Below are 22,612 nucleotides of genomic sequence, written 5' to 3' on the forward strand. Positions count from 1 at the left end.
CGCATGCTCGAGACGACGATGATGGTGATGGAGGCCTTTGCCGGCTTCGAAGCCAAGGTCGAGTACGCCATCATGGGCCACAGCGGCGACGCGCCCGCGATCCCCTTTGTCGCCTTCAACGAGCCGCCCGCCGACCGCAAGCAGCGCCTCCAGGTCCAAACCCTCTGACGTTGCCCTTGCTCTTACGATTCGAAATGCAGGTGCTGCAAAAGATGCTGGCGCACTCGCAGTACTGCAGCAGCGGGGACCACACGGTGCACGCGATCCACGACGCGGTGCGCAGCGTCACCAACGCGGACGGCGACGAGTACTTTGTGTTTGTCGTAAGCGACGCCAACCTCGACCGGTACGGCATCCACCCCAAAGTCCTCGGGCGAGAGCTCGCCGCCGACAGCCGCGTCAACGCCCACGCCATCTTCATCGCGTCCTTTGCCGACGAAGCGACTCGCATCCTCTCGCACCTCCCGCCGGGCCACGGCCACGTCTGCCTCGACACGTCGGACCTCCCGCGCGTCTTCAAGCGCATCTTTACGTCGTCGCTGCAAAAGTGACCAGTCGAGAGCGCAGTACCAGACGCACAACTAGATTCGTAACTAGACGATGGACTGGTTTGGTTGATGCCAGTCAGCAGCCGAGCCTGTCGTTATCACAAGGTGGTCGAACTGGCGCCAGGTCTACACCTCGTCGCTGATTGGTCATAATGTTTTGAATGGACCAATGGCATCGCGGCGTGCCACTGAATCGTTCGTCGTCGTGAGTCAGTTGATCATGGGCTGCGTCCTCACGACGTGCAGCGGGAGCAGCGACCCGCCGGCGAACGGCTTCCGCCAGCAGTACCTCCTCGGCGAGAAGATCGGCGAAGGCGCCTTCAGCGTCGTGCGCAAGGCCATCGAGAAGTCGTCCGGCAAAACGGTCGCGGTCAAATGCTTCCGCAAGGCCAAGCTCTCGGAGCAGGATGTCAAGGACATTTACCTCGAGGTCGACCTCCTCAAGCAGATGCACCACCCGCACGTGCTCAACCTCCACGCGTTCTTTGACGAGGCCGAGTACTACTACACGGTCATGGACCTCGTCGAAGGCGGCGAGCTCTTTGATCGCATCGTCGAAAAGGTCATTGTATCCCGTCGTTCGCCGGCGACAGCTCACGCGTGTATAGGAGTACTACACGGAGAAGGAGTGCCGGGACCTGATCAAGATCCTCCTCGAGACCATCCAGTACTGCCATGGTCTCGGCATCGTCCATCGCGACCTCAAGGTACCCGCATCGCCGAGGAGTTCGTCTGACGATGGCGACGTAGCCCGACAACATCTTGATGACGAGCCGGGACGACGACGCGTCGATCAAGATTGCTGACTTTGGCCTCGCCAAGCAAGACGCGATGGAGAACAACATGATCTCGTCCTGCGGCACGCCCGAGTACTTCAGACTTGCGCTTCTGTTCTAGCTGCTCATCGGGCGTTGTAGGTACATTGCGCCCGAGATTGCGCGCAACGTCTTCTCCAAGGAGAAGACGCCGTACGGCAAGGCGGTCGACATTTGGTCGATCGGCGTCATCACCTACGTGCTGCTCTGCGGCTACACGCCCTTCCACGCCAACAACCAAGTGCAGCTCTTCCGCAAGATCCTCAAGGGCCACGTCGAGTTCAACTCGCCGTACTGGGACGACATCTCGGCGGACGCCAAGCACTTTGTCTCCAAGATGCTCGTCGTCGACCCGACCAAGCGGTAGTCATCAGCACCAACGCAAGCATCGCTCAAACGCACCCTTGGCAATAGGGCGACGGCGGCGCAGCTGCTTGAAGACCCGTGGGTCGTCGGCCAAGACGTCTCGGACGCGCAGCTGCCAGGCGTCATCAAGCGCATGAACTCGCGCCGCCGCCTCAAGGCTGCGATGGCCACGGTACGAGGCCGTGCCAGCTCTGGACGCAGATGAAGCTTGGATGCTACTCTAGGTGCACAGCACGATCGCGCTCTCCAAGGCCATCGGCAAGGGCAGCGAGAAGGCCACGGTCGCGTAGGCAGACGTAAGATGGCACTAATGCATGTCGGCTTGAGTGAGTTCTTAGCGCTGACTTTGCCGATTTCGGGATCTTTGACCATCATTCGGACTTGGACCTCTCAGAATGCATACACCAATGTATCGAATGGCAGAGGTGTTTTGCGGGCAGCCCCATATTGGTTTGTATCCTCGCAGCAAAGGAACGAAGAGTATGTTGGCCGTCGCAACCCCGATGGCGCCGAAAGCCAGCACAGGTACCGACCGCTGCCGATGCTAGCGCCTGCATGGCGGCCTCGCCTGCGTGGGCGGCGAGGGCCCGTGCCGGCCATGGCCTTGGCGACGACATGGATCTTATGGACGTGCTTCGTAGCCTCGGGCATCTTGGCCTTACTCGAAGAGCAAGACGACGTGCTTCGCGTACGATGACCCATCGATATGGCTCCCAGCACTCATGGCCATGGCTAGGCGCACGCGCTCCAGAAGCTTCACGACGTCGTGGACCATTACTGGGCGGAGATCGCGGACGCTGTTCCGCTCATCGAAAGTCTCTCGGAAGAAGATGCGTTCCCGCACCGCGAGCTGGCAGCGTCGGTCGCGTCCAAGTGCTTCTTTCATCTCGAGGAATACCACGACGCGCTCCGCTTGGCCCTCGGCGCCGGCAAGTACTTTGACGTCAACAGCTCGTCGCCCTACACAGAAACCATCATTGGTACGTTGGTCGCCTGCGCCTTTGATTCGCTGACCTGTATGCTAGCGACGTGCATTGACGAGTACATTGCCATCCGCACGAGCGCGGACCCAGCGCCGCTGGACCCGCGCCTCCAGGCGATTGTAGAGCAGATGTTTGACCGGTGCTACGCGTCGGGCACGTACAAGCAGGCGCTTGGCGTCGCCCTCGAAGCGCGCCGCCTCGACAAGGTCGACGAGAGTCTGCGCAAGTCGTCGGACGTGAGCGCGATGCTGTCGTACTGCTTTGAGATTTGCCGCACGATGGTGACGAACCGCGCGTTCCGCCTCCAGGTCATCAACGTCATGGTCGAGGTGTACAACTCGCTGCCTGTGCCCGAGTACTCGAACGTGAGCCAGTGTTTGCAGCTGCTCGACAAGCACGGCGACGTGGCCGCGCTCCTCGTCTCGCTCGTGCAGCCGGCCAAGGCGCTCGACGACGCGCTCGTCGCGTACCAGGTCGCATTCGACTTGGCGGCCAACGACAACCAAAAGTTCCTCACGAGTGTGCTCGGCGCGCTTCCGGAGGACGCGGCGAACGACCGTCTCTCGACGCTGCGCAAGATCCTCCAGGGCGACTTCTCGGTCGACCTCTTCCTCGACTTTATGTTCCGGCAGTCGGACGCCGACCCGCTCGTGATGAAGAACATCAAGGTCGCAGTCGAGAACCGCAACTCGGTCTTGCACAACGCGGCGGTGTGCAGCCACGCGCTCATGCACTGCGGCACGACCGTCGACACGTTCTTGCGCGAGAACCTCGACTGGCTCGGGAAGGCCTCCAATTGGGCCAAGTTCACGGCCACGGCCAGCATCGGCGTCATCCACAAGGGCCATACGCGCGAGAGCATGAACCTCCTCGCGCCGTACCTGCCATCGACGCCCGGCGTGCCGTCGCCGACCTCCAACCCGTACTCGGAGGGCGGCGCGCTCTACGCGCTCGGCCTTATCCACGCCAACAAGGGCTCGTCGACGACGCTCGAGTACCTCCGCGCGGCGCTGCGCAGCTCGGGCACGGACGAGGTCGTGCAGCACGGCGCGTGCCTCGGTATCGGCCTCGTAGGCATGGCCACGGCCAACCCCGAGATCTACGAGGAGCTCAAGAACATCCTCTTCACGGACAATGCGGTCGCGGGCGAGGGCGCGGGCCTCGCGATCGGCCTCGTGCACTGCGGTGCGGGCGACACGCCGGTGGGCGGCGACATGATCAAGGAGCTCTTGAGCTACGCGCACGACACCAAGCACGAGAAGATCATCCGCGGCGCGGTCATGGGCATCGCGCTCATGCTCTACGGCCGCGAAGAGCACGCCGAGGCGGTGATTGAGCAGCTCACGCGCGACAAGGACCCGATCGTGCGCTACGGCGGCGTCTACACGATCGCGATGGCGTACGTCGGCACGGCCAACAACCAGGCCGTCAAGCGTCTTTTGCACATTGCCGTGAGCGACGTGAGCGACGACGTGCGCCGCGCGGCGGTCACGTGCCTCGGCTTTGTGCTCTTCCGCACGCCGGCGCAGGTCCCCAAGCTCGTCTCGCTCCTCGCCGAGAGCTTTAACCCCCACGTGCGCTACGGCGCGTGCATCGCCGTCGGCATCGCGTGCGCCGGCACCTTCAAGAACGAAGCGATCCAGCTGCTCGAGCCCATGCTCGACGACGCGGTCGACTATGTGCGCCAGGGCGCGCTCTTCGCGCTCGCGATGGTCGTCATGCAAGAGTCGGACGGGCGGTCGCCCAAGGTCAAGGAGATCACGGAGAAGATGCGCAAGCTCACGTCGGACAAGCACGTGACGACGATGACCAAGATGGGCGCGGTCCTCGCGCAGGGTCTGCTCGACGCCGGTGGCCGCAACGTTGCGATTTCGCTCCAGTCGCACACGGGCTTCACAAAGATGTCGTCGGTCGTCGGCCTTGCGCTCTGGGCGCAGCACTGGTTCTGGTACCCGCTGCACCACTTTATCGAGCTCGCGTTCCAGCCGACGGTCGCGATCGGCCTCAACAAGGACCTCAAGATGCCCACGTCGTTTGGGTTGACGTGCAGCACGAAGCCGTCGGCGTTCGCATACCCCAAGCGCCTTGAGGAGAAGAAGGAGGAGAAGAAGGAGCTTGTCGCGACCGCGATCCTCTCGACGACCGCCAAGGCCAAGGCGCGTCTCGCCAAGCAGGAGGCCAAGGAGGCCGCGCCGGTCGCGGAAGACAAGCCCGACGAGGAGATGGCGGCGCCGGCCCCGAAAAAGGTCAAGGAGCCGACGTCGTTTACGCTCAAGAACCCGGCGCGCGTGACGCTCGCGCAGGAGCAGCACCTCGCGTTCGACTGGAGCCAGCGCTACGTGCCGGTGGTCGCCACGCGCCGGCCCGCGGGCATCATCATTCTCAAGGACCGGACGCCGACCGACGCCGAGGTGGTGGTGGCGGTACAGGCGCCGTCGCAAGGCAGCGCGGGGGCCGAAGAGGAGGCCGAGCCGCCGGCGCCGTTCGAGTGGGAGCCGCCGGCTCCGTAAAGCGACGAGGCGAATGATGTCGACCGTCGGGTTTATATGAAATGCTGATCAACATGGGTTACTTTTGTCCTTGCCTCTAGTCTACTCTTCTGTAGTACATCCGTTACAAACTAAATCTTCGAAAAGACAACTGGTGCATTCTCAGAAGACAACTGTGTACATTCTCCGTCGGTTATAACAAGGGTATATAAGAGATGAGACGACTACCCTGTTAAATCGAAGAACGAGAAGGGAGAAGGAGGAAGTTCGATATGACGGGGCGATCTTGAGCGGTGCCATCATCCGCCGCCGGTTTGAACGACGCCCTCCTCTCTTACATGCCCTTGGTCAAAAATTTGTCAAAAAATCTCGGGAACCGAAAGTACTCTTCGTCCTCGTCGGCGTCGGCACAGCTGTACCCCCCGGTGGCAGGGTCGTCCTGTATCGCGTCCCCGCGACGCGGCAGTCGCCAGTCGATGGCGTCAACGTCCACGTCATCGCTGATGCAGCCGGCGGCGGCGAGCGCGTCAAAGGTCTTGCGGTCACCGAGGCGCAAGGCTCGTGCGACGGCCGCCGCCGTGTGCACTTTGGTCGTGTCGTGCGAGAGCAGCAAGGCCAAGATGGCGGGGTAGTCGCGATGGTCGTACTCCGCCGCCCAGTAGATGCCCCGGAACGTAAAGCCTTCCGAGCGATGCGTGAGGAGGAAGCGGACGATCGAGAGGTGGCCGGCGGACGCGGCCCAATCGATCGCGCGCGTCGTGCAGCCTTCGGTTCGATGTTCGTGGAGGTAGCGCACGACGTTTTCGCGGCCGCGATGCGCTGCGCGGTCCATCGCATGCACCGTGCACCCCTCGCTTCGGTGATTTGTCAGGAACTCGACGACCGAGAGGTGTCCCCGTCGGGCGGCCGCGTCGATCGCGAGGGTCGTGCAGCCTTCGCTACGGTGCTCGTGGAGGAAGCGGACGACGTCGACGGACCCGTCGAAGGCTGCGTTGTCCATAGCCCGCGCCGTGCAACCTTCGGTTCGGTGTCGATGCAAAAACTCGACGATTGCCAAGTTGCCCGCGAGCGCGGCCTCGTCCATGGTCGCTGTCGTGCACGGCGCGTGCCATACGTAGTGCAGCTGCTTGACAATGTCGAGGTCGGGTCGCGAGGCGGCATGCTGAAGTGCCTCTGGCGAGAATGCGACGTTGTACTTTACTTGGAGGAAGCGGACAATGGCTGTGTCTCCATTCATGACGACCCAATCGAGCACATTGGGGGAGCAGCCTTCGGTGCGGTGCTGCTGGAGCCACTGAACGACGTCGAGATGACCGTTCATCGCAGCGTCGTCCATGGCTGCTGTCGTGCACGAGGACGCTCCGCCGTCGTGGAGCAGCTGGAGGACGGCAAGATGACCGTACTTGGCAGCGACGTCCATCGCAAAGCCACCGCGACCAAGCCGGTGGAGGTAGCCAAAGTCAGCAACGACGACACCCTTCTCGCGGACGAGGTAGCGGAGGAGCTCATAGTGGCCGCCAAAGACCGCTGCATAGGCGAGCGCGATCGGATACTCGAGGAAGGGCGCGAGGTCCTCGAGCCACAGGTTCCGCAAGGCGGCTGCGTCCGTGTCGCAGAGCGAAAGGTCTTTTGTCCAGTTCCCGCTGTTCGCAAGCGCAAAGGTGGCGTTGCAATAATCACTTCGCTGGACGCTCCGCCAGCACTTGCCGAAGTACGCCATGACCGTGTTGTACATGGTCTTGGTTCGGATGCAAGCGAAGTCGACGTCACGGAGGCATGGCGAGCACGGAAGGCGCTCGAGCGGCCCGGACCAGTCCATGCGGAAGGCGTCGGTCCAGATGCGCAGCGTAACTTCTTCGCGGTTCCTGGCGTTGTACTTCAGCTCTTCGTCGAGGACACCGTTTAGGTACTCCGTCAATGGCCCCGCAAAGGCCAAGACGAGCGGCTGCACATCCGCAATCGTTGCCCACATGGCAGCACAAGTGGAAATGAGCGCAAAAGGGACAGTGGTAGGTACTAGTATGAGTGATGGTGGCGAGTTACCCGGGTCGTGAAGCTGTCGTAGGGTTGTAATGGCGTCTATTGAGTGTACCGGTACTGAGTGTACCGGCACTCGTCTCCTGCGATGCCACGTCAAGCTGGTCAGGCAGGTACATGTACCCCATGACCTGTACCCGGTATGTACGCCCAGCTACCTTCGTGTTTGCAAGTCGCTTCAACACTTGATCGCCATACGGACGGTGGCATCTCCTGTCTTCTTCATTCGCATGTACCATGTCGTCTACCTCCTTGGCCTCGCTCATGAAGTCGCCTCGAAAAGTGTCGCTGGTGCAATTCCCTCCCGACCACCGGGTCGGATCTCATATCCGGATCGAATCTCTATCCGGACAATCTTTGGGAGGCGTCGCGAGCCAGATCTCGAATTTGCTGGCCGGGCCACCAGGCCCCACATGAGCAGCAATAGCTTCGACGAGACGGAGCTGCTCGTGGCGTGGATCTGCGAGCGCATCCGGCTGCCGGGCTACGCGCCCACCAAGTGGTCGCCGGCCGACTCGGCGATCGTCAAGGAGTTTGCGGAGAGTGCCAACGTGCCCGCGCTCTTCGTGTCGACGACGCCGCCTGCCGGTGGCCTCCGCGTGAGCACCGCCGCGCCGCGCGACGCCAGCTCCATCTTTTACTTTGTCAAGAACGGCCAAGTAGCCGTGAAAGCGTCGAGTGCTGCCAGCAGCCTCCAGTTCGGGTCCATCTCGGGCGAAGGCATTGCGTCATTGCTGCAGCTCATGAACACGTTCTACCTCCAGCGACTGCAGCACGAGAAGAACTGGCCCGAGAGTGTTCAGAAGGAATTCACAGCGCAGTTCTACCGCTTCATGTCGAGCTTGACCGAGACGGTCTCCCGGGGCCTCGGCAAGACGGTCTTGTACCTGCCACCGATCGCGAGTGAGAAGATGAACCACAAGGACAAGGACCTTGTCCAGCAGCTCGAGTCGACGGTGATCCATTGGACGCGGCAGATCAAGGAGGTCGTCAACAACCAAGACAACGCCCACGACGCAGAAGGCGCGGGGCCGCTCGAAGAAATCAAGTTTTGGGAGCACCGCACCGAAGACCTCTCGGGCATCACCGAGCAGCTCAACCGCCCTGGCGTCAAAGACATTGTCGACATCCTCACGCTGGCCAAGTCGTCGTACTTGCAGCCGTTCGAAACCCTGAGCCAGATCATCAAGCAAGGGTCGTTCGAGGCCAACGACAACCTCCGGTTCCTCAAGAAGCTCTGTCCGATCTGCGAGCAAATGGCGAAAGCGACGCCGAGCGAGATTCCTACGCTCTTACCCAAGCTCCTCACGTCCATTCGGCTCATTTGGATGTACTCGCGCTACTACAACACCGAGGACCGCATCACGTCGCTTCTCCGCAAGGTCTCGAACGAGATCATTGCGCTCTCGGCCAAGACCATCTCGCTACGCGACATCTTTGACGGCGACGTCGTCCGCAGCATCCGCAACCTCGAGGAGACCATCGCGTGCGGCGTGGCTTGGAAAACCATCTACGCCAACGTCACCAACGCCGTCCAACGCGAAGGCGCGCTCCAGTGGCATTTCGATGATACGAGCATCTTTGCCCAAGTCGATGCGTTCGTGCAGCGCTGCCGCGAGCTCCTCGAAGTGTGCGAGGGCCAGATTCAGTTTGCGCGCAAAGGCGGGGGCTCGACGAGTCTGCCGTGTTTTGGCGGCAACCGCGGCCTCGAGATCGTGAAATCGCTCATGGGCATCGAGACGCAGTTTGAGGGGCACATTGACCGCCTCCGCAAGCTCGACTACGACATCCTTGACGTCAAAATCACCTTCTGGCACAGCGACTTTAACGCGTTCAAGAACGGCGTCAAAGACTTGGAGGCCATGACGCAAAACGTCGTCAACGCCGCGTTCGACTCGGTGTCGACAATTGCGGCCGGCTGCGATTTGCTGCAGGCCTTCCAGACCATCTCCAAGCGCGAAGCCATTCGGCGCTGCCTCGAGAAGCGTACGATCGACGTGTACGCGATGTACAAGGCGCAGATCTCGACGGTGCGCAGTCTCTTTGAGAAGAACAAGGGCGCGCCCCCGCTCTCGGCCACCGAGCCGCAGTACGCAGGCGCAGCGCTCTGGGCGCGCGGGCTCCTCCTCAAGTGCAAGGAAGATCTCACGCGCCTCTCGCAGCTCACGAGCTTGCCCTCGGGCGCGATCGAGTTTGACGAAGCCACGTCGCACTTCGATGGCCTCAAAGCCGTGCTGAACGACTACATTCAGAAAAAGTACCACGACTGGATCGACGAGCTCAATGAACTGGGGCAAGCGAACCTCAACGCGCGGCTCGAGAACCCGCTCATGACCAAAGTCGGTGCCGAGATGCTCGCCTCCGCCGCGGCCTTGCCGACGGCCGACGCCCTTAGCACCAATTCGAATGCTGCGGCGTCGGTCGCGCAGCCAGCCTCCGGCGACGCACCAGTCGAGAAGCTCATTGGGCGCTCCAAGAAAGGGTTTCTGCACTGCAACTTTGACCGGCCGCTGCTCCAGCTCTTTGCCGAGGTGCATTATTGGCTCTACTTCAACGGCGAGGTCCAGATCCCGTACATTGCTCACGATATCTGCAACCAGAAGGAGCAGCTGCGCGTGCTGCGGGAACACGTCGTGCTCGTCATCCGCGACTACAACCGCATTCTGCACGAGCTTTCGTCGACCGAGCGTCGGCTCTTTGACGACATCATCCGGAAGCTCGACCGGCGCATCCAGCCCGGGCTTCAAAAGCTCACGTGGCAGAGCAAGGGCATTGTCGACTGGTACGTGGCCGACTGCCGCAAGCACTGCGACACGACGTACCGCATCGTGCGCGAGTTCCAGGACAACAAGGAGCTCATCGCGAGCAACTGCAAGATGATTGCGGGCCTCATGCACATTGCGATCGAGCGCAACTCGGTCTACGACGACGGCGTCTTCGAAGTCAAGCAAGCGAGCCACCGCAAGGAGATTGAGAAGAAGCTGCGCGACGCGTACGAGAGCATCCGCAGCACGATGGGGGCCATGTACACGCACTTTGCCAGCGGCCCCCCGGACGTCCAGCGCGAGTGGGCGCGGTTCGTCGAGCGCGCCGACAAAAGTCTCGAAGACGCCCTCCGTCAAAGCGTCAAGAAATCGCTCCAGGAGCTCAGCAAAGCCATCAACGGCGACGCCAAGACGGACCCGCACCCGCTCTTCCGCGTGCACGTGGTCCTCGAAGACGGCCGCGTCGAGTTCCACCCGCTCATGTCCAACCTCACGCAGATGGTCAACACGGTGGCCAAGGAGATCTTCAACGTCATCTCGGTCGTGCCGCGGCTCACATCGCTGCTCACGAGCACGGCCGAGCCGGTCGCGGACGCGCCGGTCGTCGAAGACACGTTCTACCAGTCGATCTTCCAGGACGAAGAAATCCTCAAGGTCCTCGTGCACATTATGAACGGCATGTCGGCGAGTGCGACCGAGCTGCAAAAGTACCTGGGGTACTGGGACAAGTACAAGCTGCTCTGGAACCAAGACAAGCAAGCGTTCATTCGGCGGTACGCCAAGGCCAATCGCCCGCTCTCGCAGTTCCGCGTCGACATTGAGCGCTACCGCGAGCAGCAGGTGTCCATCGCGAACGAAGACCTCACCAACACCATCAACTTTGTGCAAATCGACACGAATCTGCTCAAGGCGAGCCTCGTCGACCACACGGTCCAGTGGATCGGCAAGCTCACGGGGCTCCTCAACCAAACCGCCGCCGACGAGCTCCGTGCGCTCAACCTGATGATCAAAGAGAACACAAAGAAGCTGCTCGTCAAGCCCGGGAATCTCGACCACCTCGGACAGAGCATTACGCTCTTGCAGGAAATCAAGGACTCGGCCCCGAGCGTCGAGGCGCAGTTCGAGCCGCTGCAGCAGAAGTACGACCTCTTGGCCGAGTTTGACGTCCAAATCTCAGACGACGAAGCGCGGGACCTCGCGGGCTTGCGGCCGCAGTGGGATGCGTACGAGCTCATGATGGTCGAGGCCAACGCGATGCTGCAAAAGTGCAAGATGAGCATGAAGCAGTCACTCCAGGACACGGTCGCGGAGCTGAGCCACCACATGATCGAGCTCCGGACCGAGGCGGTGGCGTCATTGCCCTACTCGGACGTCGATACGACGTCGGCTTCTGCGCATGCGACGCTGCTGGCGTTTGAGGCCAAAATGGAGGCGACGCGGGCGCGCCAGGCTGCGCTCAAGAAAGGTCTCGACATCTTTGGCATCGAAGAGTCGCCCAACGAAGACTTTGTCCGAACCGAGAAGGAGCTGGAGCTCTTGCAGACGATCTGGGCTATTTACGACGAGTGGGACGGCGTCTGGTCGAGCTGGAAGCACAACGTCTTTACGTCGCTCGACGTCGAGCGCATGGAGATGACGGCCGCGCAGTTCTTCAAGAAGATCTCGAAAGCCGGGAAGGACATGAAGGAGTGGGCGGTCTGGGCGTCCATGAAAGAGAAGATCGACCAGTTCCGCGCGACGCTGCCTTTGATCCAGGACCTCAAGAACGAAGCCCTTCGGCCGCGCCACTGGGCGATGCTCAAGGAGGAGATGGAGAAGTTCTTCGATGCGACCGCCGAAGACTTTACGCTCGAGAAGGTCTTCTCGCTCGGGTTTCACTTGCACGCCGAGTACATCTCGACCATGTCCTCGAACGCGTCCAAAGAGCTCTCGATCGAGCAGGCGCTGGACGGGATCGCCGAGCGCTGGAACGGCATCGACCTCGACCTCGTCGAGTACAAGTCGGTGTACTTCAAGGTGCGGTCGGCCGAAGACCTCTTCACGGCGCTCGAGGACGACCAGGTGCAGCTCTCGACGATGAAGGCGTCACCGTTCTTCGACGCGTTCAAAGCCAAGATTTTGTACTGGGAGTCGGCGCTCTCGCACGTCTCAGAGGTCGTCGAGACGCTTCTCGGCGTCCAGCGCTGCTGGATCTACCTCGAGTCGATCTTCATGGCGAGCGAGGACATTCGGAAGCAGCTGCCACTCGAGTCTGCTCTCTTTGACGACGTCAACCAGGGGTACATCCGCGTGACGTCGTCGATGGCGTCGGCCAAGAACGCACTCAAGGGCACGCATCTCCCCAACACCCTCGAGACGCTCGTCGACATGCAGGCCAAATTGGACCAGATCCAGAAGTGCCTCGACCAGTACCTCGAGACGAAGCGGATGCTCTTCCCGCGCTTTTACTTTCTCTCGAACGACGACTTGCTCGAGATCCTCGGCCACCAAAAAGACCCGGACCAAGTCCAAAAGCACATCAAAAAGTGCTTCGAAGCCATCAAGTCGCTCTTCCTCTTGTACCCGGGCACGCGTGGCAACCTCACGTTCGAAGCCGCGGGCATGAACGCGCCGGACGGAGAGCAAGTGCTGTACCTCACCAACGTGGTCGTGGCCGGCGCCGTCGAAATGTGGCTCTTGCGCGTCGAAGCGGCCATGGTCGCGTCGCTTCAAAAGCTGTTTGCGGCTTGCCTCATCGGGTACCGCGGCAAGAAGGACAAGTGGATCAAGGAGTTTCCCGGCCAGCTCCTCATCACGTGCGGCCAGACTGCGTGGACCAACGAGTGCATCAAAGCGCTCAACGACGTCTCCAAAGGCGACAAGAAGGCGCTGAAAACGCTCAAGAAGAAGTGGGTTTCGTACCTCAACAAGCTCGCCGACATGGTGCGCGGCCAGCTCTCGTCGACCGACCGCAAGAAGCTCGTCGCGCTCATCACGATCGAGATTCACTCGCGCGACGTGATCGACCGCCTCGTCAAGCAAGCGTGCAAGTCGACCAACGACTTCGAGTGGCTCATGCAACTGCGTTTCTACTTCAACAAGGACCTCGGCGACCACGGGATCTGCGAAGTCAAGCAGACAGTCACTTGCCTCCAGTACAGCTACGAGTACCAGGGAAACAACGGCCGCCTCGTGATCACGCCGCTCACGGATCGGTGCGTGCTGACCATGACCACGGCGCTGCACCTCAACCGCGGTGGCAACCCGCTCGGACCGGCCGGCACGGGCAAGACCGAGACGGTCAAGGATCTCGGCAAGAACCTCGCCAAGTACGTCATCGTCTTCAACTGCTCGGACGGTCTCGACTACAAGTCGGTCGGGCGCATGTTTGCGGGCCTCGTGCAGTCTGGCGGCTGGGGCTGCTTCGATGAGTTCAACCGCATCGAGATCGAAGTGCTCTCGGTCGTCGCGCAGCAAGTGCTCACGATCATGCAGGCGCTGACGATGAAGGTCAAGGAGTTCGTCTTCCTCGGCACGATGATCCAGTGCAACCACAACATGGGCATCTTCATCACGATGAACCCGGGGTACGCCGGCCGCACAGAGCTGCCCGACAACCTCAAGGCCCTCATGCGCCCGTGCGCCATGATGGTGCCCGACCTCGCCTTGATTGCCGAGGTGATGCTGCAAGCCGAGGGGTTCCGCGACGCCAAAGTCCTCGCCAAGAAGACGACGACGCTGTACGGCCTCATGATCCAGCAGCTAAGCAAACAAGACCACTACGACTTTGGGCTCCGAAGCCTAAAAGCCGTGCTCAACATGGCTGGCGCGCTCAAGCGAGAGGACCCCAACATGCAGGAAGAGCACATCCTCTTGCGTGCGCTGCGGGACATGAACGCGCCCAAGTTTGTCCGCGAAGACGCCGCGCTCTTCAAGCTCCTCCTCGGCGACCTCTTCCCGTCGATCGAGCTCCCCATTCCGGACTACGGCGCGCTGCAGAGCGCGATCCAGCGCGAACTTGTGAGCCAGGGACTCCAGCTGCACCCCAACATCCTCTTCAAAACGATCCAAATGTTTGAGAGCCAAGCGACGCGCCACTGCAACATGATTGTCGGTCAGACGATGGCGGGTAAATCCACGGTTTGGAAAACGCTCCAGATGGCCAAGACGCTACTGGCGAAAGAAGGCGTGAGCGGGTACACCCCCGTGCGCGTCCAGGTGCTCAACCCCAAGTCGATCTCGCTCAACGAGATTTACGGGGTCTACGACCTTGCGACCTTTGAGTGGATCGACGGCATCCTCAGCGCCATCTTCCGCACGCTCGCGAGCGACGAGAAGCAAGACGAGAAGTGGATCATGCTCGACGGGCCGGTCGACACGCTCTGGATCGAGTCGATGAACTCGGTCATGGACGACAACAAGGTGCTCACGCTCATCAACGGCGACCGCATCGGCATGAGCCCGTCCATGGCGCTCCTTTTCGAAGTCCAAGACCTCTCGGTCGCCTCGCCCGCGACCGTCTCCCGCGCCGGTATGGTCTACATGGACGTCGAGGACCTCGGGTGGCGCCCGTACGTCCAGACGTGGCTCGATACGAGCATCGCGGACGCCGACGAGCGCGAGTTGCTCAAGACGCTCTTTGAAAAGTACGTGGTCAAACTGCTCGCGTTTCGCCGGACAGACGTCACTGAGCTCATCCCGGTCGCCGAGTTCAACGGCGTCAAGAGCTTCTGCAACCTCTACAAGGTGCTGGCGACGCCCGAGAACGGGGTCGAGAAGAGCTCCGAGGTCTTTGCGGCCATGGTCGAAAAGTGGTTTCTCTTCTGCCTCGTCTGGTCAGTCTTGGGCGCCGCCAACGACGACGGCCGCGCCCGCTTTGACGCGTGTCTGCGCGAGATCGACACGGTGTTCCCGCCCGTGAAAACCGTGTACGAGTTCTACGTCGACCCAAAGACGCGCGACCTCAAGCTCTGGGACGAGAAGCTGCCGACCAACTACCGCGTCTTGCCCAACACCCCGTTCCACAAGATCATTGTCCCGACGATCGACACGCTTCGGTATGGCTTCTTGCTGCAGACGATGGTGCTTGGCGGCCTCCACGCACTCCTCGTCGGCGACACGGGCGTCGGCAAAACCACCATCATCGAGCGCGAGCTCGAAAACCTCTCGGACACGACCTTTGCGCGCCTCGTCATGAACTTTAGCTCGGCCACGTCGTCATCGACGACCCAAGACGTCATTGAAGCCGTCATGGAGAAGCGCAGCATGAACCGGTTCGGCCCCGTCGGCGGCAAGAAGCTCGTGACGTTCGTCGACGACCTCAACATGCCGACGAAAGATGATTTTGGCTCACAGCCACCGCTCGAACTACTGCGGCAGTGGGTCGACTACGGCTGCTGGTACGACCGGAAGAAGCAGACGCTGCGGTACTTTGTCGACATGCAGCTCGTGGCCGCCATGGGGCCACCGGGCGGCGGGCGGTCGGTGATTTCGTCCCGCTTCCAGAGCCGCTTCAACCTCGTCAACATGACGTTCCCCGAGAACACGCAGCTGCGCAAGATTTTCGAGACGATGCTGGTGCCCAAGCTGAGTGAGTTTGACGACGAGATCAAGCCCCTCGGCGCGCCGCTCGTCACAGCCACCATCGTGCTCTACCAGACGGTCGAGGCCAACTTCCTCCCGACGCCCGCCAACTGCCACTACCTCTTCAACCTCCGCGACATGGCCAAGGTCGTCCAAGGTCTCTTGACCGCTGAGAAACTTCTCATCTCTGGTCGGGACGGCATGCTTCGGCTCTGGATCCACGAGGCCCTGCGCGTCTTTAGCGATCGGTTGACGTCCGCGGCCGACCGTGCGCTCTTCAAGGTACTCTTTGCGCTATACGCCAGTTAATAACCTGATCTAGACCAAACTGGACGAGATCCTCGCGGCGACGTTCCAGACCGAGTGGAGCCGGCTCCTCAACACGCACGCCGAGGTGCTGAAAGAGAGCGGACCGCTCTTCAGCGGGATTTTGACGCCGTCTGAAGACGACGCGCCCGTCAAGTACGACGAAGTTGACGACGTCAAGGGTCTCAAGCATTTCGTGGAAGATCAGCTCGACAACTACAACGTTGAGCCGGGTCTCGTGCCCATGGACCTCGTGCTCTTTGGTGACGCGCTCATGCATCTGCTGCGGATCTACCGGCAGCTGACGACGCCGCGCGGCAACCTCCTGCTAGTCGGCGTCGGTGGCAGCGGGCGGCAGAGTCTGACGCGCCTCGCAGCCTTCATTGCGAGCTGCGACCTTTTCCAGATCGAAGTGACCAAGAACTACCGCCCCATGGACTTCCACGAAGACATGAAGAAGCTCTACAACAACACGGGCGTCCAGAACAAGCGGACAACGTTCCTCTTCAGCGATACGCAGATCAAGAGCGAGTCGTTCGTCGAAGACATCAACAACATTCTGAGCTCCGGCGAGGTACCTCGTTTCAAATCTGGTACCTGGCACTGAGATCTGAGACATACTCTAGATTCCTGGTCTCTTTGAGAAGGACGAGCAGAGTACGATCATCGACAGCGTCCGGCTCCGAGCGCGCGCGCAAGGCGTGAAAGAGACGAAAGAAGGGCTCTGGGGCTTCTTCATCGGCGAAGTGCGCCGCAACTTGCACGTGGTCTTGGCGCTGAGTCCGATCGGAAAAGGGTTTCGCAACCGCGTGCAGCAGTTTCCGTCGCTTGTCAACAACACGACGATCGACTGGTTTGACGAGTGGCCCCTCGATGCGCTTCAAGAGGTCGGGATGAAGTTCCTCGACGAGAAGCGCATTGCGGCCGAGGCCCAGCGGCCCAAGATCGCGACGGTGTTTGCAGTCGTCCATAGCTCGGTCGTGCTCGCATCGGCGCAGATGCTCTCGTCGATGAAGCGGCACAACTACGTCACGCCGACCAACTACCTCGCGCTCGTCAAAGGCTACGTCGTACGTCTCAAGCCTGCTATGCATCCGTGGCGACACAAGATCTCGTAGGAATGTCTCCTCGAGAAGAGCTCGGCGATCATCGATTCGCGCGACAAGCTCAAGAACGGGCTCGCAAAACTCGAAGAAAGCCGGACGCAGGTCGAAGAGATGTCCAAGCAGCTCGAAGAGCGCAAGGTGGTGGTAGCGCAGAAGAATAAGGACTGCAGCGACCTCCTCGTCATCATCGTCTCGGAGCGGCGCGTCGCCGACGAGCAGCGCAAGCAGGTCGAAGCCGAGTCCGAGCGCATCTACAAGGAAGAGGTCGAGACCAAGAAAATCGCCGACGACGCCCAGAAGGATCTCGACGAAGCGCTGCCGGCGCTCGCCAAGGCCATGGCCGAGGTCGACCTCCTCGACAAGAAGGCGATAGCCGAAGTCAAAGTGTACTCCCAGCCCCCGGAAGCCGTCTCGCTCGTCATGTGCGGGGTCATGGTGCTCTTTGGTCTCACGCCGACGTGGGCTGTCGCCAAAGTCAAGATGAACGACGTCAACTTTCTGCAGCAAATCAAGACCTTTGACAAAGACTCGATCCGCGACAAGACGATCGCCGCGCTCAAAAAGTACACGTCCAAGGAGATGTTCAAGGCCGACATTGTCCGCAAGGTCTCGGGCGCCGCCGGAGCGCTCTGCTCGTGGGTGCTCGCGATGGAAGTCTACTCGACCGTCTTTCGTCTCGTTGCGCCCAAGCGCGAAGTTCTCAAGAAATCTCAGAACGCGCTCGAGTCCAAGCAAAAGGACCTCCAGCGCGCCAAAGGCAAACTCCAAGAGGTCACCGAGAAGGTCGAGTCGCTCAAGAAGCAGTACGACGACAGCGTGAGCGAGAAGAACGCGCTGCGGGAGGAGGCCGAAGTGCTCGAACTCAAGCTCTCGCGCGCGACGCAGCTCGTGTCCGGTCTCTCGGGCGAGCGCGAGCGCTGGCAAGTGAGCATCGCGACAAAAGAAGCGTCGCTGCTCAACGTGGTGGGCGATGCACTCGTCGCGGCAGCGTTCCTCTCGTACGCGGGGCCGTTCGACACGGCGTTTCGCGCGTCGCTCGTGGACACGTGGTCGAACCGGGTCGTGCAGCAGGGACTCCCGCTCTCGCCGTCGTTCCAGTTCACCGACTTCCTCGCCGACCCCACCGACGTTCGCCACTGGAACGCGCACGGACTGCCCCGCGACAACTTGTCAACGGAGAACGGTGTGGTCACGACCCGCGGGAAGCGCTGGCCGCTCATGATCGACCCGCAAGGCCAAGGCAACAAGTGGATCAAGTCGCTCGAGGGCTCCAAGCTCGATGTCGTCGACCCCATGATGAAGGACTTCCTGCGCAAGCTCGAGAACGCCATACGCTTTGGCACGGCCGTGCTCATGCAAGACGTGCAGGAGGAGCTCGACCCGAGTCTCGAGCCGATCCTGACCAAGAGCATTGTCAAGGTCGGGAACCGCGACATCCTTCGCATTGGTGACAAAGAGCTCGACTACAACCACGACTTTCGGTTCTACCTCACGACGAAGCTGCACAACCCCCACTACACCCCCGAGGTCTCGACCAAGACGACGATCGTCAACTTTGTTGTCAAGGAGCAAGGCCTCGAGGCACAGCTCCTCGGCACGGTGGTGCAGATGGAAGAGCCCGCGCTCGAAGAGCAGAAGTCCGAGCTCGTCATCAAGGTCGCGGCCGCGAAGCGCAAGCTCGTCGACTTGGAGAATGAGATTCTACGCCTCCTCTCGGCCGCAAAAGGCTCACTCCTCGACGACGAGTCGCTCGTCAACACCCTCAATGCGTCCAAGACGACGTCGGAAGAAGTGAGTTCGCAGCTCGTCGTAAGCGAAGAGACCGAGCGCAAGATCGACGCCGCGCGCATGGGCTACGTCGCGGTCGCCGTGCGCTCGTCGACGCTCTACTTTGTGCTCAACGACATGACCAAGGTGGACCCGATGTACCAGTTCTCGCTCGACTCGTACGTCGACTTGTTCAAAGAGTCGATCGCGAAGAGCCGGTCGGCGCGCCAGACGCTGACGCTGACCGACGACCTTGGCGAGCGCATCACGGCCATCAACGAGTACCACACGTACGCCGTCTACGCGTACGCCTGCCGCGGCCTCTTTGAGCGCCATAAGCTCCTTTTTTCGTTTCAAATGTGCATCCGCGTCCTCCAGAGCCTCAAGAAGGTGCCGCTGGACGAGTACGAGTTCCTCCTCAAAGGCGGAAGCGTGCTCGGCCATGACGAGCGCGTCGCCAACCCGGTTGCCGACTTTTGCCCCGAGAGCACGTGGAACGCAGTCGTGGATCTCAACCGGCTGCCCCGTTTCCAAGGACTCGTGTCGTCCTTTGAGCAAACGGGCAAGGGCTGGAAGCAGTGGTTCCAAAGCAGCGCGCCCGAGATCGAGCAGCTCCCGGGCGACTGGGAAGGCAAGTGCAACGAGCTCCAGCGCATGCTGCTTCTCCGCGTGCTCCGCTCGGACCGCGTGACGATCCAAGCGTCCAAATTTGTGGCCACGAACCTCGGCGCGCAGTTCGTGGACCCGCCCCCCTTTGACCTCCGCGCGATCTACGACAACTCGACGTACAAGACGCCGCTCATCTTTGTGCTCTCGCCAGGCGTCGACCCGACCAACAACCTCATGGCGCTCGCCGAGACGCTCAATAAGAAGGTCGAGAACTGCGCCCTCGGGCAGGGCCAGAGCGGGTTCGCCGAGGCCATGCTCGCGCGCGGGCTCGAGGGCGGCCACTGGGTCTTCTTGGCCAACTGCCACCTCATGTTGAGCTGGGCCCCGACCCTCGAGAAGCTCATCGACAACTACTGCGCGAACCCGAGCGTCAACCCCAACTTTCGGCTCTGGCTCACGAGTGACCCGAATCCCAAGTTCCCGATTGCGATCCTCCAGCGCGGGATCAAGATGACGACCGAGCCGCCGCGGGGTATTCGCGCCAACTTGCTCCGGCTCTACAACACAATGACGCCGGAGCGATTTGCGCGCTGCAAGCAGACCAAGAAGTACAAGCGCCTCCTCTTCTGCCTCTGCTGGTTCCACGCACTCCTCCTCGAGCGCCGCAAGTTCAACAACCTCGGCTGGAACATCCCGTACGACTTCAACGAGAGCGACTTTGCGATCAGCGAAGACGTACTCGCCATCTACCTCGACGAGTACGACGAGACGCCGTGGGAGGCCCTCAAGTACCTCATTGCGCAGGCCAACTACGGCGGGCGCGTCACCGACGACTGGGACCGCCGCTTGATGCTCGTGTATGTGGGTCAGTTCTTCTGCGAGGACATTCTCGAGCTCGAGATGGCGCCGCTCTCCGAGTCGCCCGAGTACTACGTGCCGGACGACGGCGACCTCGCCACGTACGGTGACTTTATCCGCAACCTCCCGCTCGAGGACCCGCCCCTCGCCTTTGGCCAGCACCCGAATGCGCAAATTGCTTCGCAGATCGACAATGGCCGGGAGCTCCTCAGTACGATTCTGAGCTTGCAGGCCATGGGCGGCGGCGACGGCGGCAAGGGCACCGACGAGAAGATCCTGAGCGTCCTCCAGAACCTCAAGGAGAAGGTACCCGACCCGTTCGACCTCCCGACGGTCAAGCTCAACCTCTCGGCGCGCAGCGATCCGGACGCGCTCAAGACCGTGCTCGTGCAGGAGCTCGAGCGCTACAACAAGCTACTGAGCACGATCAAGTCGTCACTGATTGCGCTCGAGAAGGGTCTCCAAGGCCTCGTCGTCATCACGCCTGAGCTTGAAGGCGTCTCACAAGCGCTACTGCTCGGCGCAGTGCCCAAAGCGTGGAGCTTTTGCTACCCGTCGCTCAAGCCTCTCGGTGCGTGGACGGCCGAGCTCGAGCAGCGCGTCGCCCAGATGCGCCACTGGGCGCACACGGCGATGCCGGTCGTCTTTTGGCTCGCGGGCTTTACGTACCCGACGGGCTTCTTGACGGCGCTACTGCAGACGGCAGCGCGCAAGAACGGCGTCTCGATCGACTCGCTCAACTGGGAGTTCCTCATCGTCAACCAGCACGAAGACTCGATTGTTGTCGGTCCCAAGGACGGCGCGTACGTCAAAGGTCTATTCCTCGAGGGCGCCCGCTGGGACTTTGAGCACGACTGCTTGACCGAGCCGCTGCCCATGGAGCTCTACTGCGTCATGCCCATGATCCACTTTCGACCAGTCGAGAACAAGAAGAAGGCGGCCAAGGGCACGTACAGCTGCCCGCTCTACATGTACCCGATCCGCACCGGCACGCGCGAGCGACCGTCCTTTATGATCGCCGTCGATCTCAAGTGCGGCGCCCAGCGGTCGCCCGACGTGTGGACCAAGAGGGGCACCGCGCTCCTCCTCTCGTTGAGCACGTAGGTAGTAAGTGGAGTAATCCAACCCTCTGTACATAGTTCACTCAAGGGCAAAGGAATGCGTCGTTGAAGGAGCTTAAGCCGTGCGGACAATGATGTGCACGCCGCTGTCCGTGTCGACGATACCGCTGATCTGGCCGACCTGGAGGCCAAAGCTAAGCAGTGGAGATGAGACCTCTGGCACCCATCGTGCTCGTACGCAGCATCTTCGAACGGCTTTTGCATCATGCCACGGCCGAACGGACCGAGGTCGCCACCACGCGTACCGCTGCTGCAGTCGCTGAACTGGATTGCAAGGTCTTCGAAGCGAGCGGCGCCCGACGTGATCTTGTTGCGCAGTTCTACAACGGCCCGCGCTAAGCGATCTTCCTGCAGCGGCGCTCGTACCGGTGAGGATCGCGATGGCCTCGTCCTTGGAGCGCGTGATGTTGGGCGAGAGACGCGAGGCTACGGCCCATCATGAGCCTTCACATACAGCGTCTACCTCGCCCCGTAGGGCTCCATGCTGCCAACGTACCCGGGCGGCGCGACCCGCTGTGCTTGATGAGGAGGTGCGAGGCGCGGACTTGGGACATGGTCGATGAATGCGAAATGACGTAGCTGTTCAAAAAATGCAATTGCCCCATACAAATGCAGAGTAATAAAACGTGGGGAAACCCTAATTGCTGATTCGCCAACGACGCTTGATTTATAGCCAATTAAACGATTTGCCTTGCGTTTACGACCTCGGATTCGTCAATAAGCTGCATATTTCCAGCCAATGGCCTTGCGGCATCCATAGAGATCCCGACCATGCTTCGCCTCCGGCTTCCACGTACAGTCGGCGCCGCCACCCGGCGCCTGCGCTTCTCGACCAAGGCGCAAGCCTTGAGCGACGACGAGTGGAAGGCGAAGCTGACGCCGTGGGAATACCGCGTCTTGCGCCAGAAGGGCACGGAGCCGTCGGGCAGCGGGCCCTTGAACAAGCACTTTGAGAAAGGAACGTACGTGTGCGCCGGCTGCCACACGCCCTTGTATGCGTCCACGCACAAGTTTGACTCAGGCTGCGGTTGGCCTGCGTTCTACGATGCGCTACCCAGTGCCATCGTGTGGGTCCCCGACAGCGACGGCCAGCGAACCGAGATCGTCTGCGCCAAGTGCCACGGCCACATGGGCCATGTCTTTGAGAACGAAGGCTTCCCGACGCCGACGAACCACCGCCATTGCGTCAACAGCATCTCGATCAAGTTCAAGGCGGACAAGTGACGCGGCGACTCCCAAGTGCGCTACGACGACTACCAACAGCTGTTGCATTTTCAGCA

At 61.1% G+C, this 22,612-nt stretch overlaps 7 protein-coding genes across 7 annotated transcripts; 5 read left to right on the forward strand and 2 right to left on the reverse strand.

Annotated features, from left to right (window-relative positions):
* Positions 1-3: 3 nt before the first annotated feature.
* On the forward strand, positions 4-551 carry SDRG_12691 (hypothetical protein; the record flags this gene model as incomplete). Its single annotated transcript, XM_008618773.1, has 2 exons — positions 4-153; positions 201-551. 2 exons carry the CDS (start codon positions 4-6, stop codon positions 549-551), a joined length of 501 nt encoding a protein of 166 aa, XP_008616995.1.
* Positions 552-768: 217 nt separating this feature from the next.
* SDRG_12692 (CAMK/CAMK1 protein kinase) lies at positions 769-2,019 on the forward strand (the record flags this gene model as incomplete). The annotated part of the gene is made up of 6 exons (XM_008618774.1): positions 769-1,110; positions 1,157-1,255; positions 1,299-1,417; positions 1,466-1,726; positions 1,778-1,901; positions 1,954-2,019. 6 exons carry the CDS (start codon positions 769-771, stop codon positions 2,017-2,019), a joined length of 1,011 nt encoding a protein of 336 aa, XP_008616996.1.
* A 169-nt stretch (positions 2,020-2,188) lies between these two features.
* On the forward strand, positions 2,189-5,297 carry SDRG_12693 (hypothetical protein). The gene is made up of 4 exons (XM_008618775.1): positions 2,189-2,254; positions 2,371-2,417; positions 2,466-2,709; positions 2,755-5,297. The coding sequence occupies exons 1-4, from the start codon at positions 2,212-2,214 to the stop codon at positions 5,220-5,222; spliced, it is 2,802 nt and encodes a 933-aa protein (XP_008616997.1). The 5' UTR covers positions 2,189-2,211; the 3' UTR covers positions 5,223-5,297.
* A 238-nt stretch (positions 5,298-5,535) lies between these two features.
* SDRG_12694 (hypothetical protein) lies at positions 5,536-7,176 on the reverse strand (the record flags this gene model as incomplete). The annotated part of the gene is made up of 1 exon (XM_008618776.1): positions 5,536-7,176. Exon 1 carries the CDS (start codon positions 7,171-7,173, stop codon positions 5,536-5,538), a length of 1,638 nt encoding a protein of 545 aa, XP_008616998.1. The 5' UTR covers positions 7,174-7,176.
* A 451-nt stretch (positions 7,177-7,627) lies between these two features.
* On the forward strand, positions 7,628-21,354 carry SDRG_12695 (hypothetical protein). Its single transcript, XM_008618777.1, has 4 exons — positions 7,628-15,847; positions 15,888-16,445; positions 16,498-16,941; positions 16,990-21,354. Exons 1-4 carry the CDS (start codon positions 7,652-7,654, stop codon positions 21,313-21,315), a joined length of 13,524 nt encoding a protein of 4,507 aa, XP_008616999.1. The 5' UTR covers positions 7,628-7,651; the 3' UTR covers positions 21,316-21,354.
* Positions 21,355-21,366: 12 nt separating this feature from the next.
* SDRG_12696 (peptidyl-prolyl cis-trans isomerase Pin1) lies at positions 21,367-21,886 on the reverse strand (the record flags this gene model as incomplete). Its single annotated transcript, XM_008618778.1, has 4 exons — positions 21,367-21,466; positions 21,511-21,652; positions 21,699-21,758; positions 21,829-21,886. The coding sequence occupies 4 exons, from the start codon at positions 21,884-21,886 to the stop codon at positions 21,388-21,390; spliced, it is 339 nt and encodes a 112-aa protein (XP_008617000.1). The 3' UTR covers positions 21,367-21,387.
* A 217-nt stretch (positions 21,887-22,103) lies between these two features.
* Positions 22,104-22,556, forward strand: SDRG_12697 (methionine-R-sulfoxide reductase; the record flags this gene model as incomplete). Its single annotated transcript, XM_008618779.1, has 1 exon — positions 22,104-22,556. The coding sequence occupies one exon, from the start codon at positions 22,104-22,106 to the stop codon at positions 22,554-22,556; it is 453 nt and encodes a 150-aa protein (XP_008617001.1).
* Positions 22,557-22,612: the final 56 nt, after the last annotated feature.

This window comes from Saprolegnia diclina (assembly GCF_000281045.1).
Source record: "Saprolegnia diclina VS20 unplaced genomic scaffold supercont1.51, whole genome shotgun sequence".
NCBI classification, from domain to species: Eukaryota; Oomycota; class Saprolegniomycetes; order Saprolegniales; family Saprolegniaceae; genus Saprolegnia; species Saprolegnia diclina.